The sequence below is a fragment of the Callorhinus ursinus genome, unplaced genomic scaffold (genome assembly GCF_003265705.2).
Source record: "Callorhinus ursinus isolate GAN/ISIS: 27379988/994484 unplaced genomic scaffold, GSC_fseal_2.0 scaffold14, whole genome shotgun sequence".
Lineage (NCBI taxonomy): Eukaryota > Metazoa > Chordata > Mammalia > Carnivora > Otariidae > Callorhinus > Callorhinus ursinus.
Genome location: NW_027397076.1, coordinates 46,686,044 through 46,711,273, shown reverse-complemented (window position 1 = coordinate 46,711,273; position 25,230 = coordinate 46,686,044). Strand labels below are relative to the sequence as shown.

Sequence of the window (25,230 nt, the reverse complement as noted above, 5' to 3'; positions counted from 1 at the left end):
GAGGGGGAGACAAACCATGAGAGATGATGGACTCTGAAAAACAAACTGAGGGTTCTAGAGGGGAGGGGGGGAGGGGGATGGGTTATCCTGGTGATGGGTATTGAGGAGGGCACGTTCTGCATGGAGCACTGGGTGTTATGAACAAACAATGAATCATGGAACACTGCACCAAAAACTAATGATGTAATATATGGTGATTAACATAACAATAAAAAAAGATTAAATGAAAAAAAAAAAAACCTCAATGAGATACCACCTCACACCCGTCAGAATGGCTAAAATTAACAAGTCAGGGAACGACAGATGTTGGCGGGGATGTGGAGAAAGGGGAACCCTCCTACACTGTTGGTGGGAATGCAAGCTGGTGCAACCACTCTGGAAAACAGTATGGCAGTTCCTCAAACAGTTGAAAATAGAGCTACCATATGATCCAGCAATTGCACTACTGGGTATTTACCCCAAAGATAGAAATGTAGGTATCCGAAGGGGTATGTGCACCCCAATGTTTATAGCAGCAATGTCCACGATAGCCAAACTGTGGAAAGAGCCAAGATGTCCATCGACAGATGAATGGATAAAGAAGAAGTGGTATATATACACAATGGAATATTATGCAGCCATCAAAAGGAATGAGATCTTGCCATTTGCAACGACGTGGATGGAACTGGAGGGTGTTATGCTTAGTGAAATAAGTCAATCAGAGAAAGACATGTATCATATGACCTCACTGATATGAGGAATTCTTAATCTCAGGAACAAACTGAGGGTTGCTGGAGTGGTCGGGGGTGGGAGGGATGGGGTGGCTGGGTGATGGACATTGGGGAAGATATGTGCTACGGTGAGCACTGTGAATTGTGTAAGACTGTTGAATCACAGATCTGTACTTCTGAAACAAATAACGCAATATATTTTAAGAAAAAAGAAAAAAAGAAGATAGCAGGAGAGGAAGAATGAAGGGGAGTAAGTCAGAGGGGGAGAGGAACCAGGAGAGATGATGGACTCTGAAAAACAAACTGAGGTTTCTGGAGGGGAGGAGGGTGGGGGGATGGGTTAGCCTGGTGATGGGTATTAAAGAGGGCACGTTCTGCGTGGAGCACTGGGTGTTATGAACAAACAATGAATCATGGAACAGTACACCAAAACAAATTATGTAATATATGGTGATTAACATAACAATAAAAAATTAAAAATATATATATAGTTAGTAAGTGAAGATAAAATGAAATACTAAAAATAATCAATTCAACATCAGCAGGAAAACAGGAACAAAAATAGATAGGACGGGGCGCCTGGGTGGCTCAGTTCGTTAAGCGTCTGCCTCCGGCTCAGGTCATGATCCCAGGGTCCTGGGATCGAGCCCTGTGTTGGACTTCCTGCTCAGCCAGGAGCCTGCTTCTCCCTCTTCCTCTGCCACTCACTCTGCTTGTGCTCACCTGCTCTCTCTCTGTCAAATAAATAAATAAAATCTTTAAAAAAAATAGATAGGACAAATAAAAACGAACAGCATGGTGGTAGATTTAAATCTAACCATATCAATTGGAATTGTCTGTGTTTTGCCATTTTTTCTATTAGAGTGGTTGTCTTTTCTTTTTTTCTTAAAGATTTTTGAATCTTTAAAAATCTCAACAAAATCTTGTTGATCTAAGTGTGTAGGACAGACTGGGGCAATGGGTGGTGGAGAGAGATCTCAGTTGGAGATTCAGTTAGTGTGATTTTGCAGTAAGTACAGGAAGTGATATCCACCCATATAATGAATAAGGATAAAAATTATATGATTCCTATAAAAATCAAAGCCTTGGGTCTTTTTCAGTGCTTGGTTTTAGACAAGTTGAATTTGAACAGTGACATACAAATAGACACTGGATGGGCAGGTTTTGGAGATGACGGGGCTAGGGAAACATTGAGAGTTATTAGCACAGAGGTAGTTGTTGAAATCACAGGAGTAAATGAAGTCACCAGGGGAGACTTGAGTACAGCAGAACCTTGTGGATTTGGAGGGCTCCTATTCATCTTCGCAGGATGAAAGCCTAGGTGTCATCTCTACTGGGAAAACTTCCCTGGTCACCATCTCCCTGCCACCACTACCACAACCGACATAGGGGTCCCTCCTATGCTTCCACAGTGCCCTGTGTATGCCCCTATTTATCACACTGTATTATTGTTGAGTGTTGTCTCTGTTTTTCTTGAACCTAGAAAGTAGGTACCAAAATTTATTCAACTTTGTGTTCTCCTATCCTATAGAAAGCTCTTGAAAAATGTTTGCTGAATATAATCAAATTCTATAACTTGTTGCTTTCCCAAGGAAGAATCCTTTTTTAAAAAAACATTTTTTAAAGATTTTACTTATTTATTTGACAGAGAGAAAGAGCACAAGCAGGGAGAGTGGCAGGCAGAGGGAGGGGGAGAAGCAGACGCCCCGCTGAACAGAGAGCCCGAGGTGGGGTATGACTTCAGCCGAAGGCAGACTCTCAACCAACTGAGCCACCCAGGCACCCCGAGATCCTTTTTAAAAAATATTTATTTTGGGGGGACTCCTGGGTGGCTCAGTTGGTTAAGCGTCTGCCTTCAGCTCAGGTCATGATCCCGGGGTCCTGGGATCGAGCCCTGCATCGGGGCTCCCTGCGCCCGAGGGAGCCTGCTTCTCCCTCCGCCTGCCGCTCCCCCTGCTTGTGCTCGCTCTCTCTGACAAATAAATAAATATTTTTAAATAAAATAAAATAATAAAATCTTTATTTTTAAAAGCAGTTCTTTTTCTTTCTTTCTTTCTTTTTTTTTTTTTTTTTTTAGATTTTATTTATTTACTTCACAGAGAGAGTGAGCACAAGCAGGGGGAGTGGGAGAGGGAGAAGCAGGCTTCCTGCCGAGCAGGGAGCCCGATGTGGGGCTTGATCCCAGGACCTCAGGATCATGACCTGAGCCGAAAGCAGAAGCTTAACCGACTGAGACACCCAGGCGCCCCTAAAAATATTTATTTTTTAAAAAAAATATTTTATTTATTTGAGAGAGACAGAGATAGCATGTGAGAGCACAACCAGGGAGGAGAGGGACAAGCAGGCTCCCTGGAAGCCCGACACGGGGATTCCATCCCAGGATCCCAGGATCATGACCTGAGTTGAAGGCAGAAGCTTAACTGCTTAATGGACTGAGCCACCCAGGTGCCTCTCAAAGAAGAGATCCTTTAGCATCTTCTCCCTCCGCTCCTCCCAGCCAATTCCATTACCCCCACTAAGCCAGTTATTGTCTTGGGGGTATAACCTCCATTCCTTCCACTGCAGTTCAGCATCTTCTTTGATCTCCACGGGTGAATGTAAAGCATTTCTCTTTTTTTTTTTTAAGAAGGAATTCTTTTTTTTTATTTTTTTATTTTTTATTTTTTTATCTTTTTTTTTTTTTTTAAAGATTTTTATTTATTCATGAAAGAGAGAGAGAGAGAGGCAGGGGGAGAAGCAGGCTCCCAAGGAGCAGGGAGCCCGATGCGGGACTCGATCCCAGGACGCTGGGATCATGACCTGAGCCGAAGGCAGACGCTTAACCATCTGAGCCACCCAGGCGCCCCGGAATTCTTTTTTTTTTTAAAGATTTTATTTATTTATTTGACACACAGAGAGAGCGAGAGAGAGCGAGAGAGAGAGGGAGAGAGCACAAGTAGGGGGAGCGGCAGGCAGAGGGAGAAGCAGGCTTCCTGCATGAGCAGGGAGCCCGATGTGGGGCTCGATCCCAGGACCCTGGGATCATGGCCTGAGCTGAAAGCAGCGGTTTAACCAACTGAGCCACCCAGGCGCCCCTGTAAAGCATTTCTGATCTCTTTTGAGAGATGGCAATACTGACAAAAAATTGTACCTTCTCGATCCCAGAGTCTCTATCCTCCTCAATCTGTAGGACAAGTTTATGGTTGGGGAGTGGAGGGAGATCTAGACACCCTGTGCTGGAATGCCTGGGAGCTTGAAGAGAAAAAGATTTTCTGCCTAAGTAAACCTATCTGCTAGTTTCAAAATAAGGGGGAGTCTAGAGCCAGGATAACTTGCGAACACCGGCCCCTCACAGTACCACCTAGTGGATAATAAGAAACTAACACATGGGCTCTGAGCCACTGAGGGTAAATGGCTGATTCTAAAATAACTCACTTCCAGACCCCTAGAATCTTTACTATTTACACATTAGTTGGAATCATCTGCAAGGGGGAAAGAATTGCCAAATAAACAGTAAGATAGCCTCAAGAGTAAGAAGTAAGAGAGGAGCTAACTTACTTTGCCATAAGCTACAAGAGCCCACTGGGGAAATAATTAAAACTAGTATCCTTCTACCCCATCCATCCCAAATACAGAGGCTAGAGAGAGAGCGTGTGATGTAAGGGGCCCTAGCCCCTTACTATTGATTTTTATTAGTGGCTTTCAAATTTATTTTCCTGCAAACCAAGGTAAGAAATACATTTTATGTTCTCACTCAACACTGATAGATATAGTGATATACATATATACTGAAACAAAATTATCCTGAGACATATTTACTCCTAATTAAGCATCAGTCTCTGCTATTTTCTATTCTACTCCATTTAGAAATATCACTAGTGGGGTGTGTGGCTGGCTCAGTCGATAGGGCATGTGACTCTTGATCTCAGGGTTGTAAGTTCCAGCCCCACTTGGGTGTAAAGATTACTTAAAAACAAAATCTTGGGGCGCCTTGGTGGTGCGGTCGGTCATGTCCAACTCTTGGTTTTGGCTCAGGTTGTGATCGCAGGGTCATAAAATTAAGCCCCACTTCTGTCTCTGTGCTCAGCTCAGAGTCCACTTGAGACTCTCTCTCCCTCTCTTTCTCTCTCTAAAATAAATAAATCTCTTTTTTAAAAGACTTTATTTATTTTGACAGAGAAAGTGTGCAAGCGAGGGAAGGAGCAGAGGGAGAGAACCTCAAGCAGACTCCGTGCTGAGCAGGGAGCCCAATGCAGGGCTCCATCTCACAACCCTAAGATCATGACCTGAGCTGAAACCAAGAGTTGGACACTTAACCAACTGAGCCACCCAGGCGCCCCTAAAATAAATAAATCTTAAAAAAAAAAACTTGAGAAACAAAACACACTACTAGTCACCACTTTCTAAATCGATTTCATGACCCACATTTTGAAAAACACTAGTTTATGTGCAAATTTTCATCCTATATCAACACTAATTTTTTTGTAAGGAAAGGTGCCCCTACAGATTTTTTTTTTGCCCCTACAGAATTGAAAGCAAACTCATCATATCCCTTTTGTGCTGCCATGCTTGCTCTCCCCTTCCTGCCTTTCTTGAGATGTGAGTCATAATCTTCAAAATCCAACACCACCATTAAGTCTTTCCATTCCCCCAATTAGAAGAAATGTTTCTCTTAGTTATCCCTCAAAACAGTGCTGTCTAGCACTTAATTAAATCTGCCTAGTATTTAATTAGTGAATTATACAACTTAATAGCTTCCTTAAATGAAGGCTCTACAATGTATTCATAATTGCATCCCTCCAGACTGACACAATGACTAACAACATGGCCCAACAAATATCAAAATAAACTTTAATCAAACTACTTAAGATCCAGGAAATTTAAAGGTTTACTGTGGCATACCCTTTTGCAAAGCAATTAATCTCCCCTTAATAGTTTTCAAAGTATAGATTTCTCTAAAACACCTGAACTTAAAAAACATCAAACATCTATATATAAGCCAATTAAGTCATATTTATAAAATCTTTACAATTGTGCAGGGGTCCTACACAAGGGAACTCAGGCTTTTAGCCTCACACTGAGGTGCCCAAGGCAAGTCCTCGTTAACTGAGCTCAGCTGTTCGAGGCACAAATTATCCCTCATCTTCTGTTTCTACACATGGCTTGTGGCCTTATTTATTCAATTATTTGAGAATTTACTATTTGGGGTACCGGGATGCAGTGATGATAAACAGTCCCAGGGCTCAAGGAGTGCAATGACTTTTTTTTAAGATTTTATTTATTCATTTTGAAAGAGAGAGAGAGACTGAGCATAAGCAGAGGGAGAGGAAGCAGACTCCCCGCTGAGCTGGGAACCCAACGTGGGGCTCGATCCCAGGACCTGGAGATCATGACCTGAGTCGAAGGCAGACGCTTAACCATCACAGCCACCCAGGTGCCCTGGAGTGCAATGATCTAATGAGGAAGAAGAGGGCTAACAAGTGAACAAGCATAACAAAGTACTGTAATAAATGTCATTACAAACCTAGGTAAGGAAGCAAGTTTAGAGAGGCACCTAAATTAATATTGGAGTGTAACGGAAGTCTTCCTAGAGTGGATGACATTGAGATCCAAAGACTAAGGAAGAGTATTATAGGCAGAGGGACCCATAAGGGCAAATGACTGAAGGTCAGAGAGAATATGGCTCATTCAATGAATAGAAAGTAGTCAGTACAGTTGGAGTGGTTTGGCCAGAGTTGAGGGATGGCAAAAAATGAGGCCAGATTGTGTGGGACCTTATGAGTCAGGCTAAGAACTTGGAACAACTAAGACAGTTCATTACAGTGAAGAACATTACAGTTCATTACAGACCTCCATTGCTCTCTACACTAGCAGCTGGATAGAAAGAAAGCTTGTGATAAGTTGCGGGGGCAGGGGGAGGTCAATCGCATATGCAAAAATTAAGTGACAGCTCTTTTTGGCATAAATACCTCTTCTTGTATTAGTTTGTCCCACAATGCCATCTTGGGGTGGCATCTGAGAAGGTAAAATTTCAAAAGAGCTTCAGAAAGAACCAGTAAGGGAGGTACAAAGGCCCCATTGCTATGCAGCATGAGAATAATGACACACATAAATTAACATGTGAAATTAATGTTCTAAGTTGTTCTAAGTTTCATTTTATTATAACCTAATTACTATTCACTGAAGTCTGAGCAAACATGTATAGAAACCAGTGTTGCTAATTGAGTGATACACTCACAATTTTTTAAAAAATTAAAAGAAGTAGGGGCGCCTGGGTGGCTCAGTTTGTTAAGCATCTGTCTTTGGCTCAGATCATGATCCTGAGTCCTGGGATCGGGCCCCATGTTGGGCTCCCTGCTCAGCCGGGAGTCTGCTTCTCCCTCTCCCTCTGCTCCTCTCCCTGCTCATGCTTGTGCTCTGTGTCTCATTCTCTCAAATAAATAAAATCTTTAAAAAATAAAATAAATTAGGAGTATTATTCCCAACACTTGTCTTCCTGTACCAAACTGAAGGAAATAAAACAACTACTAGAAGTCTAGAAGCTGAAAAGAGAGGGACAAAGCCAGACATGTTGTCTACTTGAGTTTATTCTGTTCTTTAAAAAAAAAAAAAAAAAAAAAGGTGAGGGATGGAGGGAGAAATAACCCATAAACACTGTGAACAGGAACCGAGACTCCAAGACTTGGGTGTACTCCCTCTACCCTCGACCTCAGTTCTGCAAGATTCCCACCCACCCAAACTTCTTTTCAACAAGACACCCAAATCAGCAGCAAAGGTACCTGGGGTAGTCACTGAGATTTTCAACACTGGGAATGGGAGGGAGAAAAGTCCAAAAAATCGGAGTTGGGAAGAAGAGGGAAGGAATGACGGCGAGGCGAGGCTCTGGAGGACGGAATTGGGCCAGGAGAGGTGGAAGTGAGTCAGTACGAGGGTACGCCCTCCTGACCGCGGCTGCCCACATTCCCCAGGACCCCAGAGCGCCCCCTGGTTTGTTCTGCAGTCCATCCCCCCCTCCCCAAAGGCCTCACAGGCCCAGCTCCAAGTCCTCGAGCTCCTCCTGTAGCGCCCTCCTCCTCGCTAGCTTCTCCAGCTGCTCTTTGCTGGGCTGGCTGATTGCCCCAGCCTGGATCCGCTGCTGCAGCTCTTCCACCTGCCGAAGCTTCTTCTTTAGGCTCTTGATCTTCTTGGCCTTCTCAGTGCTGACGGCTGAGTCAGGCTGCTCAGAGGCAGCTGCAGGGGCTGCCCGGGAGCCCTGCGGAGCACTGGGGAGCTGGGCAGTCTCTCCCAAAGACACCTTATCGAGAGTCCGGCTCAAGGCCTCCGCCTCCCCCTTCTCCTGCTGCTGCCGCCGCTTCTCCTTCCGCTTCAGGTTGCGTTTGGCTGTCTTGGAGAGGCCTGGTTCGCCCCCTTCAGGCCTGGACGGGGTGACAGGAGCAGTGGCCTCAGGGCTCAGACCTGGGGGCAGTTCTGGCTTACTCTTGAAAAACTTCACATACTTGTTCTCATACCTGCAGGGAAGAGAGGTCAACAGTTCTCAAAGAATCACTGACTTTTGGAGCCCTTTTCTTAACCTTCCAAATCACTTCAGCCTTTTCACTTTCTTGCTTCTTTCCTCTCCTGTGGTCCCTCTGCAATTTTCCCCTGTTCTGCAGACTATGGGAAGGTCTCTAGGTCTCAAAGTTCCCGGTCTCTGAATGTTATTTGGAGGTTCTGAAGGACAGAAGCCATAGAACAGGACTAGGCATTTGTAACCCCCCTCCCACATCCCTGAATCTCAGCCCCCTCTCCTCTTCTTTTTCAGATAGGTGCTCCCTCCTTCCATTTCCTAGGGTCTTGGGATCAGGAGAGTCTTCTTTTCTGTAGGGACCCCATTAAGTACCCCCTCCTCACGCCTAACCACGCACACTGGGACTTCCTCCTGGGGCACATAGCCTTCTTTCACCCTCCGTTGCTTGCGCCAGGTCCCGTCAGGTCGTTGTGTTGAGGCGATGTATTTGCCTGCAATGAGAGAATTAAGTTACATAGTTACTCTTCCTAATTTTCAAATAGTTTCCAATTTGAAACAATGCATGAATGCACACAGCTTTCCTTAGCATCCATCCAGCCACTAGATGCAACCATGAAGGCATCCTTTTCTCTCATCAACCTTCAATCCCTCTCTTGTCATTTATTCACTGAGTGCCCAAACCATCCCTACCCTCAGGAGTTTGGGGTTTTTTTAAGGATTTTATTTATTTATTAGAGAAAGAGAGCACGCACGCGCATTGGGGGAGGGATAGAGGGAGAGAATCTTCAGGCAGACTCCCTGCTGAGTGCAGAGCCCGATGCAGGCTTGGTCTCACGACCCTGAGATCATGACCTGAGCCGAAACCAAGAGATGAACGCTTAACCAGCTGAGCCACCCAGGCGCCCCAAGAGTTTCTATTTTTATACTATTTTCTACTTTTAATCTAGCTGGAAAGATAGGACAGACAAAGAGGAAGAGTTTAAAAAAAAAAAAACACAAGACAATAGCATGGGGGCATCAAAAGGCAATAACTGAATAAGAGGCCAAAAGGGGGCAAAAACAAGAACTGTAGGAAGGAGAAATGACTGGAGATGTACAGAGGGTAAGTTTTATTAAGATAGGTCATGAAAAACAGGTCAACTTTTAAGGATCCATACTACAAATATAAAAGCACCAGTACACAAGGATATATGTAAAAGATGTTTGTTGCTGCGTTACTTAAAATAGGAAAAACTGAAAGCAACTTGGATGGCCATCAATATTTGAGTGCCTGAATACATGTGGATCATCCACATGGGGAACACCATGCTGTTATGAAAAAGATTGTCAAGATATAAATGCACTGACTCTGGCTTGAATGGTGCTCATGATATACTAAGTGAAAAAGCAAGTGGCAGGACAATGTGTAGAGTATTCATCCTCAAAGTTTTTTCTTTCAGGATCCCCCTTCCACTCTTATTTTGTAGTATCATCCATTTTACTATGCAATATTAAAAAAAAAAAAAACAGCGGCCTTGCGTGGCTCAGTCAGTTAAGTGTCCAACTCTTGGTTTTGGCTCAGGTCATGATCTCAGGGTCGTGGGATGGAGCCATGCGTCAGGCTCCATGCTCAGCAGGGAGTCTGCTTGAGATTCTCTCCCTCTGCCCCCCCAAAATAAATAAATAAACCTTAAAAAAAAAAAGGGTGCCTGGGTGGCACAGTCATTTAAGCATCTGACTCTTGGTTTTGGCTCGGGTGGTGGTCTGGGGGTTAAGAGATCAAACCCCTGCATCAGGCTCAAAGCTCAGCTCGGAGTCTGCTTGAGATTCTCTCTCCCTCTGCCCCCCCCACTCATGCTCGCTCTCTCTCTCAAAAATAAATATTAAAAAAAACAAACATACTTGTTAATCTCACCAGAAAAGTCTTTACTGGGAAACTGTCAAGCTCACAGTGGCAAATACAAGTTTTCCAGAATTCTAATTTTTACTTGAAGGCTTCAATTTTACCACTGGCAACAAATACTATCAGTTGTTTTCCTTGAAATGACAGGCTCACTTCCTTCATTTTCAGGAAAATGCCTATCAGATACCCAGTTCTCAATTATAAGTTTGTCAGCGGTTCTTATACATAAAAATGGTGTTCTGTGAAAAGGAAGCCTGTTTAGCTTGCAACTTGTGGACAGCTGCGCCAGTGCTTTTCCTTAAGACCCCACCTTACTTCAGTATGCAGCCGAGTGTTTCATCCTCACTTCCCAGGTAGTCCACAGAGAACATTAAAAAGATGAGTAACTTTCAATTATAAAATGAGTAAGTTCTGGGGAATCTAAGGTACAGCATGGTAACCATCATTAACAGAACTGTATTGTATACTTGAAAGTTGCTATAAGAGTAGACTTTAACAACAAAATGGTAATTATGTGAAGGATGTGTTAACTAACCTTACTGTGGTAAACATTTCACAAACTAACATGTATCAAATCATCACATTGCACGCCTTAAACCTACACAATGTTATATATCAATTATATTTCGATAAAGCTGGAAAAAAGTAAAAAGATGTGTATTCAAGGGCCAGGGTTTAATAAAATTAGTAAATCTTAGTGTTTAATCAAGGATATTCTTTTTTTTTTTTTTGATTTTTATTTATAGTGACAGAGATAGCGAGAGAGAGAGCACAAGCGGGGAGGAGAGGGAGAAGCAGGCTCCCGCTGAGCAGGGAGACCGACGTGGGGCTCGATCCCAGGACTCACGACCCAAGCCGAAGGCAGACACTTAACCAACTGAGCCACCCAGGCACCCCTAATCAAGGATATTCTTAAGTGAAACTGGCATTATTTACCGCAAGCATGTGGCAGTGAAGAGCACAATGAGTGGGAGTTGGTATAACTACCTTGATTAGTGCTAAGGGGCCACCAGTTTCATCCGCCTTTGCTTTTGCACCCTCAGAGCAAATGTCAACCCAGCAAAAAAAGGCAATTAACATCTTAGTATATAATAAAAATAGTTATGACTTGCAGACCTCCTGAAAGGGTCTTAGAACCTCCAAGGGTCCTGGACAACATTTTGAGAACTGCTGGTGTAAGGCATGCTCCCAGTCTCATTGGGGCAAGGAGCAGCACTTAATAGTTCATACGGTCTATGCACAGGGGCAAGGAGAAAGGTGTGGAAGGACACATACCAAGATACCAAGCCTTTAATGCTGGCTATCTTAAGAGGGCAACCTGGAAGAAGAGGTAACAGAAACCATTAACCATTAATATATATACTTTCTGCCCTCATAGATATCTTTATTTATACCATTAATATGTTTTTAAAAATCTTATATATACATATATTATCTTGTATTATGTGTTGTGTTTTGTTTTGTTTTTTTTTTAAGTAGGCTCCACAACCAACGTGGGGCTTAAACTCACAACCCTGAGAGGAAGTCACATGCTCCATCAACTGAACCAGCCTGGCGCCCCATGTATTACTTTTTTTTTTTTTTTAAGATTTATTTATTTATTTATTTGAGAGAGAGAGAATGAGAGAGATAGAGAGCACGAGAGGGCAGAGGGTCAGAGGGAGAAGCAGACTCCCTGCCGAGCAGGGAGCCTGATGCGGGACTCGATCCCGGGACTCCAGGATCATGACCTGAGCCGAAGGCAGTCGCTTAACCAACTGAGCCACCCAGGCGCCCTTACTTTTTTTTTTCTTTATTACTTTTGTAAAAAGAAAGAAAGATTTGTAAAAGAAAAGTAAAAAATCAAGTCTAGAGGCACCTGGGTGGCTCAGTCGGTTAAGCGTCTGCCTTCGGCTCAGGTCATGATCCCAGGGACCTGGCATCGAGCCGGAGCCCCATGTCAGGCTCTCTGTTCAGCGGGGAGCCTGTTTCTCCCTCTCCCTCTCCTTGCTGTTTCCCCTGCCTGTGCTCTCTCTCTGTCAAATAAATAAATAAAATCTTTTTTAAAAAAAGTCAAGTCTAAGTCCTCCCATATGGACTATATATTGTTCCATGAATTGGCTTTTTGTTCAAAATGCAAGTATCATTAATAAATTAAAACTAAAAAAAAATTGTTAAAGAAAATGGGTAAGATCTGACAGGTAGAAGAGACTGGACAAAGAAGCAGCAAGCAAGGAAAGGTATGGATGTGGGAAGGGGCGTGGAGTATTGAGAGAACAAAAAGAGGAGTCCGGGTGAATCAGACAGTTTGTGTTAGGGAATAATAAGAAAATGGGGCCAGATCTTGGAAAGCCTTCAACACAACGTCGAGAAATTTGAAGTTTACCTGGTGAATGAAAGGCACTGAGGGCATCACTTGCTTAAATGCAACAGTTTAAAGACAAGAGTATAAACTGAAGAATGAAAAAGCTGATGCTTCATAGAGGGAGGACTGACTGAAGCTGCGCTTTAAAGAGTCAAACTCATGTAAGTAAACAAGGAGGCAGAATGGATTCGAAATAGAAGCTCATCCTGAAACAAAATGTCACCCATGGGAACGGAGATGGCATGCTCAGGAGACGGTGGCTGAATCAGAGGCCTGGTGTAGAGCAGATGAGGGGGGGTACACTCAGACCTTTAAATGCCAGCTAAGGAGTTTAATATCTGGCACATGGTATGCATTCAATAAATATCTGTCCAATGAATGACTCTTTTATCCAAAGCAGTGTTTTAGGGCAATTAATCTGACAGAATGAGGGTGCCTGGGTGGCTCAGATGGTTGAGCATCTGCCTTCGGCTCAGGTCATGATCCCAGGGTCCTGGGATCAAGTCCCGCATCGGGCTCCCTGCTCCTTGGGAGCCTGCTTCTCCCTCTGCCTCTCTCTCTCTCTGTCTCTCATGAATAAATAAATAAAATCTTTAAAAAAAAAAAAGATTTAATCTGACAGAATGAAAAGGTGAATTGGCAAGGGAAAACACTGGAGACTCAGGAAATCAGGGGAAAAAAGGGTGCAATGACACCGGCATGAGAGACAGAACTGGCTGAACTGGTGAGAAGGGAAAGGAAGAGACCGATGCCAGATCCATTATCAAAGAATCAACAACACCTGGGAAGTCACTGATGGGGGAGGGGTAAGGGGCTAAAGTAAAAAATAATTCAACACTTTTAGTAACTCCAACCTTGAGAATTTAGCATAAGGAAATACTTCCAACAGAAAAAAAGCAAAAACAGAAAAACAAGAAAGGGATGGGACGCCTGGTTGTCTCAGTCAGTTAGGCATCTGCCTTCAGCTCCGGTCATGATCCCAGGGTCCTAGGATCGAGTCCCACATTAGGCTCCTTGCTCAGCGGGGAGCCTGCTTCTCCCTCTGCCTGCCCCTCCCCCTGCTTGTGCTCTCTCCCTTTCTCTGAGAGAAATAAATAAAATCTTTTAAAAAATAAAATGAGTGCTGCAGAGATTAATTCTAAAAAAAGAAAAAAGAGAAGGGAGAGATAATCATGGGAAAATTAGGGCATTATCTATAAAGCGCTAAAAATTAAAAACAAACTTCAAGTCCAGATATATAGGAACAGTGGAAAATACATCCACTAAAAATGATAATGGGGGCACCTGGCTGGCTCAGTCAGAAGAGTGTGTGATTCTTGACCTCGGGGTGGCAAGTTCAAGTCCCATGCTGGGTGTACAGATTACTTAAAAATAAATAAATAAATAAGCTTTAAAGAGACATGATATAATTTCAAGGAATGATAATAAAATTTTAAATCACGTAATGTGACATAATATGAAACATAATAAAACTATATAAATATACCATGATTTCAATTATTAAATGTTTTGCATATTTTTAGTTTAGAAAAGAATGTGCAATATGAAAAGTTGTCAGGTGATTAGATTATAAAAAATCTTTTTTTTTTTAAAGATTTTATTTATTTGTCAGAGAGAGAGGCAGGCAAAGATGTAGGCTCCCCACTGAGCAAGGAACCAGATTCAAGTCTAGGACCATGGGATCATGACCTGATCCGAAAGCAGACGCTAAACTGACTGAGCCACCTAGGCGTCCCATAATCTTTCTTTTTAAGAATGCCCATTAATGTTGTTATATTGTGGGTTTTAAAAATATCTCACTTTAAGAGCTCCTGGCTGGCTCCGTCAGTGGAGCGTGCAACTCTTGATCTCAAGAGTTTTAAGTTCAAATCCCATGTTGGGTGTGGAAATTACTTAAAATCTTTTTTTAACTTTATATTCATTTGGTTGTTTTTTTTTAAGATTTTATTTATTGAGAGAGAAAGAGCACGCATGGGCAGGGCGTGGGGGAGGGACAGATGGAGAGGGAGCAGCAGACTGCATGCTGAGCAGGGTGCCCCACGGGGGGGGGGGCGGGGAGGAGGTGTGCGTCGTCATCCCAGGACCCCAAGAACAGGACCTGAGCTGAAGGCAGGCATTTAACCAACTGAGCCAGCCAGGCGCCCCCAAAATAAAATCTTTAAAAAAAAAAAAATCTCATTTTAGGTTTCAAACCTAAATGGTTTGGAGAAGGGGTACACAACGGAAAGTGAAATTACTTTTGACCTGGTGATTTATAAAGATTTTGTGGAGGACAGACAGACCTGTTGTGATCTTTGGAAGATGAGCAGGATTTAGACAGGTGGAGGTCGGGGGGGGGATGGGGGGGCGGGAGTGTGGTTTCAAGAAAAGATGAGAAAGGGAAGTATTTCAGGCATATGGGACAACACAAAGGGACCAATCAGACTAGTAATGACACTGCTTAAAATTCTTTCTGGATTCCTATTGCCCTCAGGGTATTTACATGGAGGACGGGACTACACACAAAAGGCCTTGCTAGTCTCCAGTCTCTCTGCACTTAAGTCACTCACACTCTGCTCCAGCCACTGAAATACTCACAAATCTTACCAGACCTGTGTCTCTATTCTCTATACCCTTTTGCTTTTGCTTCCTTTGGCCTGGATTGGACTTTCCTTGATTCTTAGTTAATTCCTATTGGTCTTTAAAGGTCAAGTTCAAGTATAAATTCCTCAGTGAAGTATTCCCTGACCTTCCCACCCCAAGCCAGGTTAAAAGTAGCCCTTTGTGCAACACCTGTGTGCACAGCACCTGTTTTGGTTTTTATCATGCTCTAATGTTTAACATAATTGAGTACTTTCTTGAGAGCAGAGACTTTGTCTTTGATCTCTGAGGCAAAGGGCCTGGCCTATAGAAGGCTGTAATTAACTCAATAATAAATGAAGAGGGGCACCTGCCTGGCTCAGTCAGTAGAACGTGTGATTCCTGATCTCGGGATTGCAAATTCAAGCCCAACATTGGGTATAAAGATTATTTAAAAATAAAATCTTTAAAAAAAATTTTTCTTTTAAAATAAATAAGTAGGGTGCCTGGGTGGCTCAGTTGGTTAAGCGACTGCCTTCAGCTCAGGTCATGATCCCAGAATCCTGCGATCGAGTCCCACATGGGGCTCCCGGCTCAGCAGGGAGCCTGCTTCTCCTTCTGACCCTCTCCCATCCCATAAAAATTAATTAATTAATTAATTAATCAAAGCATCATATTAGAGAACAAGAACCTAGTATATTTAGGGCAAAAAGCACATGTAATGGGAAAAGAGACTAGAAGTAAATTAGAATATGAAAAGTATCCAATCTCCTCTTGAGTTTGCACTTAAGCTTCAGACCGTGGGAGAACACTGAAGGCCAAAACCAGAGTACAGAGGATCTGCTCAAAGCAGTGCTTGAGGATTAACCTCAAAATGTATAATAGAAACTAAAAGTAGAACAAATGAAAATAATAGCCACCACAGAGAAAAACTGATTTAAATAGTCTCTATGGGTACTGAAAGGAAAATGAAAGAGAAATTCATTATGAAGAAGTCACAGGACCTGAAGACTGCCAAGATTTGAAATAGACGAGATAACTGAAACAGTGCTATAATGGGTTTAATCTGGTGCTTTTCACATGTGTTCTCTTATTTTTCACAACATACCTGTGAGTAAATTGGGCATATGATAATAATATTTATTCACACATGGATTTTAAATGTTTATTGAGCACTGGGTGTTGTGCCAGGCACTGTAACAGGAGCTAGGGATACAACAATGAATAAAACAAGCAAGGGTCTTGCCTTTTTGTATCACGCATTCTAGTGGGGAAGAAAGGAAATAAAAAAGAACACAAACTAATTACAGTATCACTCGTGAATGCAAAATTTGGAGGATAAAATCACTGATACAAAGAAAATCTAATACCTGAAACTAATACAACACTGTATGTTAATTATACTGGAATTAAAACAAACAACACCACCACCACCATAAAGTCCAGAGAAGATGACAACTTTGTGAAAATAACTAATTCAATTCTAGACAGGGAGTGTTTTACATGAAATTAAGGAGAAAAGGACAATGCTCAAAACATAAATAAGGTAACTGCACAAAGATTATAGTTCAAGGCTTAAGACTAGTAAAGATGGAACGTGAGAAAAGACGGGCAGAAGCTTCTTGAATGGCCATCCTAACTGGAAGCCCTGAGATGCAAATAGCCCATTATCACAAAGGAGCACCTATTTTATGTTCTCTTAGTTCCATTCTCTGGCCTTCATGGTATCCAAAGGTAAAGTCAAAATGAAGGGAGTGGTTTGGAGATTCCTACCCCTAGAAATAAAAACCAAGGGCAGGATATCAGGATTGTCAGGTAATCCCCTTGAGAAAGTCAGAAACTACAGATTAGAGACTGCTACTATAAGAACTTGGTAAATTTAGCTATTTTTCCCACATCTGCTGTTTTGTAATCCTTAATCTGTGGCCTTAAACTGTAAAAGGGCCTTGTTTTCGGGGTGGCAGGAACATAGTGAAGAGACAAGACAGCAAGCAAGGCCTGGGAGAACTCTAAGGGGTTAGGTGGAAGTGACTGTTAAAGGTGTGTTGAATCCCTGTGACCTGTTTCAAGTAAGAAAGGAGATCTGTGTGACAAATCTGAGCCTGGGGATGATCTCAGGGCCAAGAATTATAACACCAAGATGTGGTTTCTAACACTTCGAGAAAATATAGAAAGAGAAGATCCAATATGGAGGCATGACCCTGGAAAAATGATCATGATCACCTTCCTCAAGAAAGAAAAGGTGTCAGCAGGAACAGAAAACAATTCTAGGAGAGAAGAACAGGACGGTGTTATGCCATGGAGACCAAAAGAGTTTTAAGGGTAGCTGATTAAGGGTATTGACTAATGCACAGAGATTAAGGAAAAGGAAAATTGAGTAGAAAAAGATTACTGATTTTGGCAAATTGGAAATTTCTAGTTATCTCCAAGAATATAGCTTCAGAAAAGTAGAGTAGTCAGAAACCAGACTACAAATAAATGAAATGTAATAAACACTTATTGAAAGCTTCCTATGAGAAAAGTACCCTACTAAGTACTATTGGGATTATCAAGAGGGAGTAAAATGGTCCCTACTTTAAAGCAATCTGGGCATCTGGGTGGCTCAGTCGGTTAAGTGGCTGCCTTTGGGTCAGGTCATAATCCCAGAGTCGGGCTCTCTGCTCAGCGAGGAGCCTGCTTCTCCCTCTCCCTCTGCTGCTCCCCCTGCTTGTGTTCTTTCTCTCTGTCAAATAAATAAATAAAATCTTTAAAAAAATCAAGCAATTTATTGTCTAAGGAAGAGGGTGGAAAAGTTAGGCAAGGAATAAAACAAAAATATAAATGTCTTTGATATCTTAAGAGACACTGATACATACTGGTACCAGATTTCAAGAGAATAAATAATCACACCCTATTTGATGGGGGAAGGTGACAGAAAATCAGGAGAATCTCAGGGACCTGACCTTAAATGCTAGGTAGTAGTAATAACAATAATGACAAATCAGTGGCTTATATTTCTGCAGGCAGAGAAAGGGAAAGGGCCTTCTAAGAGGAGTAACAACAAGCAAAATCATAGCAGTGGAAAACTCACAGTATGTTAAGAACAGTTAGGAAAGAGCATTTATTAATAAGTGGCTACATTGCATCAGGAACTTTATATACATTGCTTTACTGAATCTAGACAATGGGTAGATATTATTATCTACAGCTGACATTAAGAGTCTTCAAGAGGTTAAAGATGTGTCCAAGATCACAAAGGCACAATGGTATTCTGCCTGTCTCATACCACACAGCCCAGTTTCACTGGGAGTTACAGACAGAGACCTAGTATGTGGTGATACTATACTGAAAAGTGGTTTGAGCTCATATTAAAGAGTAGTATCTAAAAGCGAATGGTACATACGTAAATTTCACAATCAATTCCAAAAAGAGAGATGAGAAATTTAATAGCTTGCCCAAAGTTAGTCAATAAGCTGCAGAATTCAAACCCAGGCTGTGGGTTTGTTCCAAAAGCTGTGCATTTGTTCTAAAAGCTGTGCATTTTACACTACTACTGCATATAGCATTATAAATGAAAAAGATACAAAAAAGTTCAACCTCACTAATAATCAAAGAAAATATAAATATAAAACAATAAAATATAATTTCCATCTGTCAGAGTAGTAGAATTTTTGAGGATGAGAGTACCAGTGCGGTCAAAGACGTGGTTAAACCAGCAGAGTCATATAGTCATATATTGTTGGTGGTAAAACCCTTTAGAAAGCAATCTGGCTAACATAGCAAGACAATAAAGGCAGCTCTATCATTTCCCAGCATTTTCCAAAGCTTTTGTTATATAAAACACTACTTCCGTAAGATATTAACAAAGGTTACCCCCCAAAATTGTTAAATAAGTTTGGGCAATTCTGGGTTAAACACAGAAAAACAATTTTGTTTTTATTGGCAAGACTTAATGTGTTCTTATTCATGTGAATATCCACAATGGGAGTGTGATTTACAGTCTTCCCAAATTTATTTGACCACAGGAACCTTATTTATTTATCTTGTTTTTACTTATTTTGTAGCACATCTCGTAGGACTACTAAGCATTCCAAGGATCATATTTTGGGAAATATAGCCATTTGGTGTGATCCCAATTACGTAAAATATAGATATGCTACATATGTGCGCAGAAAGAAAACTAAAAGGAAGTATAACTATAGTGATCTTTGGGTTCTAGAATATCAAATATGCGTGTGAATTATAATTTTTACTGCTTACAAAACATTTTCCAAGGTTCCTACAATCGACATGAATTAACTTTATAATTAATAAGTCAATAAATGCTTGTACCCTCTAACCCAGTAATTGTACTTCTGGGAACTCAATCCTAAGAAAATAACCCTAAATGCAGGCAAAAATTTATGCACAAAAATATTCATAGACGGGGTGCCTGGGTGGCTTGGTCGGTTAAGCAGCTGCCTTTGGCTCAGGTCAGGGTCCTGGGTTCGAGCCCCGCATTGGGCTCCCTGCTCAGCGGGAAGCCTGCTTCTCCCTCTCCCACTCCCGCTCCCGCTCCCCCTACTTGTGTTCCCTCTCTTGTTCTCTCTCTCTAATGAATAAATAAAAATCTTTAAAAAAAAATATTCATAGAGTTCTAACAAAAATTCTGGAAACAATCTAAAAGTTCAATAACAGGAATGCTTGGGTGGCTAAGTTGGTTAGGCGTCTGCCTTTGGCTCAGGTCCTGGTCCCAGGGTCCTGGGATTTGAGTTCCACATTGGGCTCCCTGCTCAGCGCGGAGCCTGCTTCTCCCTCCGCTTCTGCCTGCCGCTCCCCCTGCTCATGTTTTCTCTCTGACAAATAAATACAATCTTTTAAATAAATAAATAAATAAAATAGAACTTCAATAACAGAAGAAACATAAGAGAGGGTGCGTGCCCAAACAATAAAACACTCTGCCGGGACGCCTGAGTGGCTCAGTCGGTTAAGTGGCTGCCTTTGGCTCAGGTCATGATCCTGGGGTCCTGGGGTCCTGGGATCGAGCCCCACGTCCAGCTCTCTGCTCAGTGGAGAGCCTGCTTCTCCCTCTCCCTCTGCCTGCCACTCTGCCTACTTGTGCTATCTATCTGTCAAATAAATAAATAAAATCTAAAAAAAATAAAATAAAAATAAAACACTCTGCCAGTATTTTTTAAAAATGTTTACAAAGAGTAAGGAAAAATATTTATGGCATAAGGTTAAATGAAAAGGCAAAATATAATTGTATATACCATCTAATTCAAAAATGTTTTAAAATGCACAGAAAAAATAAAGATCAGAAGGATATGTGCCAAATTAAACAGTAGACTCTGGGTGAATGATTTATATTGAACAAAAATTACATAAGTAAATCTGTACTTAAGAAACAGTAATCTGGCAACAGTGTGTCATATGAACTGGGACAGAGAGAGAGACTGGAGATAGGACAACTATTTAGGAGGTCACAGCAGTATTTTCAGGATAAAGGAAAATGGAATTTTATCAGGCATGCAGAATGACTCAAGTACTATGCTTAATACTTTGCATATATAATCTCTTCTGATCCACATCATTACATAATAGTAATAATTACAGAACCATTTGCTGGGCGCTTTCTATGTACCAAAAATGTACATTCTTTTATTTAAATTTTAATTCTCACAATAATCCTATGTTGTAGGAGTTATTATTCCAATTTCATTGATGAGAAAACTAAAGCTTAGATTCCCAAGGTTTAAAATTCCCAAGGCCATCTAGCTGACAAGTATTGAAGATGGGATAAGGATAATGGCAGTAGAAACAGAAAAATGACATTCTGACAAGTGGTGTATGGCAGGGGATGGGGAATGAGAGGAATAAAAGATGATGCAACAAATACAACAAAAATACCTAGTGCTCTGATCTTGGTTTCTTGATACCATTCTCCAGTAAAAGGAACAGGGGCTCCTTGGAGAATGGCTGATTCTAGGACTGGGACAGGAAACAAAAAGACGAACCTGGAGCATCTTCTAGTGCCAGAAAGTAAGGAAGAGCTAAAAAAACAAAAACAAAAACCTACACTGTTGGGGTATGTCAAAGGGACACAGGGCCAACTAAATGAGCTCCCAATGTCCAAAGCTGGAACATTTGACCAATAAAATAAATAGTATTGGATTATAACCCAAAGTCCATATTGCTATAAATAAATGATTGAATAAATGGAAAAGAGACAAATCTGCAGAAAAATCCCAAATAACGTATGTAAATACTCCATCCTTAAGGAAGTGTAACTTCCCACTCTTTAAGTACCAGCTGTGAATAGAGACTTTTATCTAGAGTACAGTACGGAAAAGAGCAGGATCAAAAGGGTAACTTTACAGCAGAGAAACCTTACAAACAATACTTCAGCCAGGTGATCAGGGTCAGTATCAACTGTAAAAAAATCATTATGATAGGTCCCTTGATATGATGAAAATGTCACTTTTCCTCTGAGGTTGTACCCCCAAAATACAACCCCAGTCTAATCATGAGAAAAACATTAGACAAATTCCAAAAGAGAGGCATCCTATAAAATACTTGACTAGTACTCCTCAAAACTGTCAAGGTCGTCAAAAACAAGGAAAGTCTGAGAAACCGTCAACAGCCAATAGGAGCTTAAGGAGACATGAGAACTCAAAGTAATGTGGTATCTGGGATGGGAATCTGGGCTAGAAAAGAAAGTTAGGTAAAAACTAAGGAAATCTACATAATGTATGAACTATAGTTAATGATAATGTATCAGGGGTCCCTGGGTGGCTAAGTCGGTTAAGCAGCTGCCTTTGGCTCGGGTCATGATCCCAGGGTTCTGGGATCGAGCCCCACGTCGGGCTCCTTGCTCAGCAGGGAGCCTGCTTTTCTCTCTGCCTGCCGCTCCCCTTGCTTGGTCTCTCTCTCTTTTGCTGACAATAAATAAAGTCTTTTTAAAAAATAACATATCAATATCGGTTCATTAATTGTAATAACGGTATCATACTAACGTAAGATGTTAACAATAGGAGAAACTGAGTGTAACGTATATGGTAATTGACTTATCATCTTCTCAAGTTTTCTATAAATATAATACTGTTCTAAAAAATAAAGTCTAGGGGCGCCTGGGTGGCTCAGTCGTTAAGCGTCTGCCTTCGGCTCAGGCCATGATCCCAGAGTCCTGGGATCGAGCCCCACATCGGGCTCCCTGCTCGGCAGGAGGCCTGCTTCTCCCTCTCCCACTCCCCCTGCCTGTGTTCCCTCTCTCGCTGTGTCTCTCTCTGTCAAATAAATAAAATCTTAAAAAGAAAAAAAGTTGATCTTGGTTTGGCTAAGACAAGGGTGCCATTAACAGAAATAAGGAAGGAAAAAAAAATACCGATTTTGGGATGATTGAAAAGATTGAATTTAAGGTGTGACAATATACTCAAGAATGAAAGTTATTCACCAATCAATTAGAAAAGGCAATTAGCAACTAAGAAGAGAGTCTGGCGCTAGAAACAAAACTAAAGAATTACGGGACAAATAAGCAGTAAGGAAATGAAAACAGTATGTGTAGACCTGTTATTCAAGAAATCAGGCTGTGAACAGAAAAGGGACAAAAATGATAGGCCTTGACTTTTCAATGAAATAGAAAGTGGGAAAAAAAAAGTGAAGCCATCTGCCACAGGAGAGAGAATTAAAAGGGAGGGTCACAGAATGCTGGAAAAGGTTGGGGGAAATAGCCATGACAGAATATAAGGAAAGGAAAAAGAATTGGAGAAGCCGGGATCTTGGCAGAAGTTAACACTAAGTTATATTATACTGAATGTGCTAGTTCTGAGCTTTTTCTCTAGCCATGTGCTGTGGCCTAGACGTAGAAGCCAAGAAAATAGGTGATGGGTATGATTCAAGACAACAGAAGTGCTTGCTAAGTACAGAAGGTCAAAATAAATGAAGAAAAGCAATGAAGATAGTATCAAAGTGGCTAGTCACCAAGGTCTAGCAGAGTAGTATCAAAGGTAGTCATGAAGGTACTGGTAGATGCAATGAAATGGGAAAGGTCAAGAACCTAAGAAGGGCAAAAAGCAGATTCTGTGGATGTGAAATAGTGAAAAAGGTAACTGGTAAGGAGGCTAAAGTGATGGAGAGCACCTGAAAGGGAAGCAGTGTCACAGAGGAGGTCCCGGTTGTAGTGATTCTGATGTGCAGCTACTTTATTTTTTAAGATTTTATTCATTTATTTGAAAGAGAGAGAGAGAAGCAGGGGGAGGAGCAGAGGGAGAAGGACAAGCAGACTCTGTGCTGAGCCCAGAGCCAGATACTGGGCTGGATCTCACAACCCTGAGATCATGACCTGAGCTGAAACCAAGAGTAGGACGTTCAACCGACTGAGCCCCCAAGGCGCCCCTGATGTGTAGCTACTTTAAAAATACAAAGGAGGGGTGCCTGGGTGGTTCAGTTGGTTAAGAGGCCGACTCTTGATCTCAGCTCAGGTCTTGAGCTCAGGGTCGTGAGTTCAAGGCGAGTTAAGCTCCACACTGAGCATGGAGCCTACTTAAAAACAACAACAACAACAAAAAACAAAGGAAAGTCGACCGTCTTGTGCTGAGGAACTATAAGATCACAGTATTCCAAAGATGCTGGAGACACTGAGAATAAAAGCAAAAAACACAGTGGAGAAAAAAGTGTGATGCAATAGGTCTGGGCCCTTGTGGGCAATAAATGATTACTCTGAGGTTTTAGAGAAAATGCTGTAATTGCATGGCAACACCTTCCACAAAGATTAGAGTAACAGTGGTACGTCAATGATCTAGAAGTAGTAAGAGAAAGCAAAAAAGCAGTGTGATTCTTTCTCTTCTACATAGTCACAGAGAACTGAAGATACCTCTTAATGGGAGGGTAGGGTGAAACGTGGTATCTGGATTATCATGAAATCAGTTTAAAGAAAATAGTTAAAAATAAAGAAAAGTGTGCCGGACAATGAGTAATATTTTCAAAGCACACATTAAAAGAAGCCAGTAGATGAAGGACCCATTGAGTAGAGAACAGGAGAAGAGAGGTTCTGTGTACCATTTTGAAATGTGAGGCTGGAGAGAAGTAGCACAGACTTGGCTTGTCATAAGATACCATAGGAGAGGTGGGCTGAGATGTAAAGAATATGCAAAGTAGCAAAGCAAGAAGCATAAAGGGCACATTTTAAAACACACCATACACAGTCTCAGTTCTACAGAAGACTGCAGGTATGCAGTGAAGGCTACAAAAAGAGTAACGCCTTGTACATTTTATAAATTGCTTTCACATATGCTATCTTATTTGATCGTCACTAGGTAGATATTCCTATGCACATTTTTCTAAAGATGAGGAAATTAGGATGGGACAAAACCAGAATGAAAACACTGACTTGAGTTTTCAACACAAAAACCTTCATACACAGTGGACACTTCAGCATCTCAATCAGCCAGGCCGGAAATTCTTCTCTAGCCAGACGTTAATAGTGGATTCTATCAACTTGTCAGAAGGTTTGAGAGGCCACTAGACACCTCCTGTTTGCCTTCTTCCGCCTCAGATCCCTCAACTTTTATCACCATCACCACCAGAGAAGGTACAGAAGGGTGATGCCATCAAGAAGAAAACTCAAGCTGAAAGTTATATTAGGTTCCTCTTCCCTTCACACCTCTGAACCTCAGTGACCCAAAAATGAAGATGAGGGAGAGAATGTAAAAAGCATTATATAGCAATGAAGAGGTCTTTAACCCACACAACTTCAAGAAAGAGAATTAAAACGGAGCTGGGGTAGGGCAGAAGGAAGGTACAGCTGAAAGATGGGGGAGGGGAACAGGGGGAAAAGCTGGAATTGGAGGGAACTGAGAGTACAGGAGCTCCCAAGCCTGGAGAAACCGAAAGAGATATGGGATCTCCAGCTGCTGGAGAAAAGCTAAGGGCCCATGAGGGTCCTGGAGCAGGGACTTGCACTGAAGGACCCCAGGGTTTGGGTGACCGGAAGCAGAGACCCCCAAACACGAGACCAGAAGGGGGCGCAGGTGACACCCCATAGGAAAGAATGAATGGGGAAGGCGGTCCGGAGGGCGGGGCAAAAGGAGGGGCCCCGGGATGGGCGGGGCACAGACCCCTTTCCAAGTCCGAACCCCTGCCCCGAGAGCCCGGGGAGAAGCGGCTCCGCGCCTCCCGCACTCACCGCCGGTCTCGTCAGTTACATAGGGAGTCGCCATCTTGAAAACGCAAACCACTTCCGGCGTGAGCGGGCTGGGGTCCCGCCCCCCTCCCCACCGGAAGTGGAGTCCTG

General features: G+C 42.1%; 1 protein-coding gene across 1 annotated transcript; it reads right to left on the bottom strand.

The window, feature by feature from the left end:
* Positions 1–7,258: 7,258 nt before the first annotated feature.
* Positions 7,259–25,230, bottom strand: PYM1 (PYM homolog 1, exon junction complex associated factor). The gene is made up of 3 exons (XM_025883456.2): positions 25,123–25,230; positions 8,594–8,687; positions 7,259–8,197 (listed from the first exon to the last, which is right to left on the bottom strand). The coding sequence occupies exons 1-3, from the start codon at positions 25,154–25,156 to the stop codon at positions 7,714–7,716; spliced, it is 612 nt and encodes a 203-aa protein (XP_025739241.1). The 5' UTR covers positions 25,157–25,230; the 3' UTR covers positions 7,259–7,713.

Bases quoted from the DNA above. Each gene is read 5' to 3' on its own strand.
- PYM1 (XM_025883456.2), bottom strand. From the start codon at position 25,156: ATGGCGACTCCCTATGTAACTGACGAGACCGGCG. The intron at 8,688-25,122 runs GTGAGTGCGGGA...CTCTCATTGCAG, and splicing joins TGTAACTGACGAGACCGGCG to GCAAATACATCGCCTCAACA. The intron at 8,198-8,593 runs GTGCGTGGTTAG...TCTTCCCTGCAG, and splicing joins CCCCAGGAGGAAGTCCCAGT to GTATGAGAACAAGTATGTGA.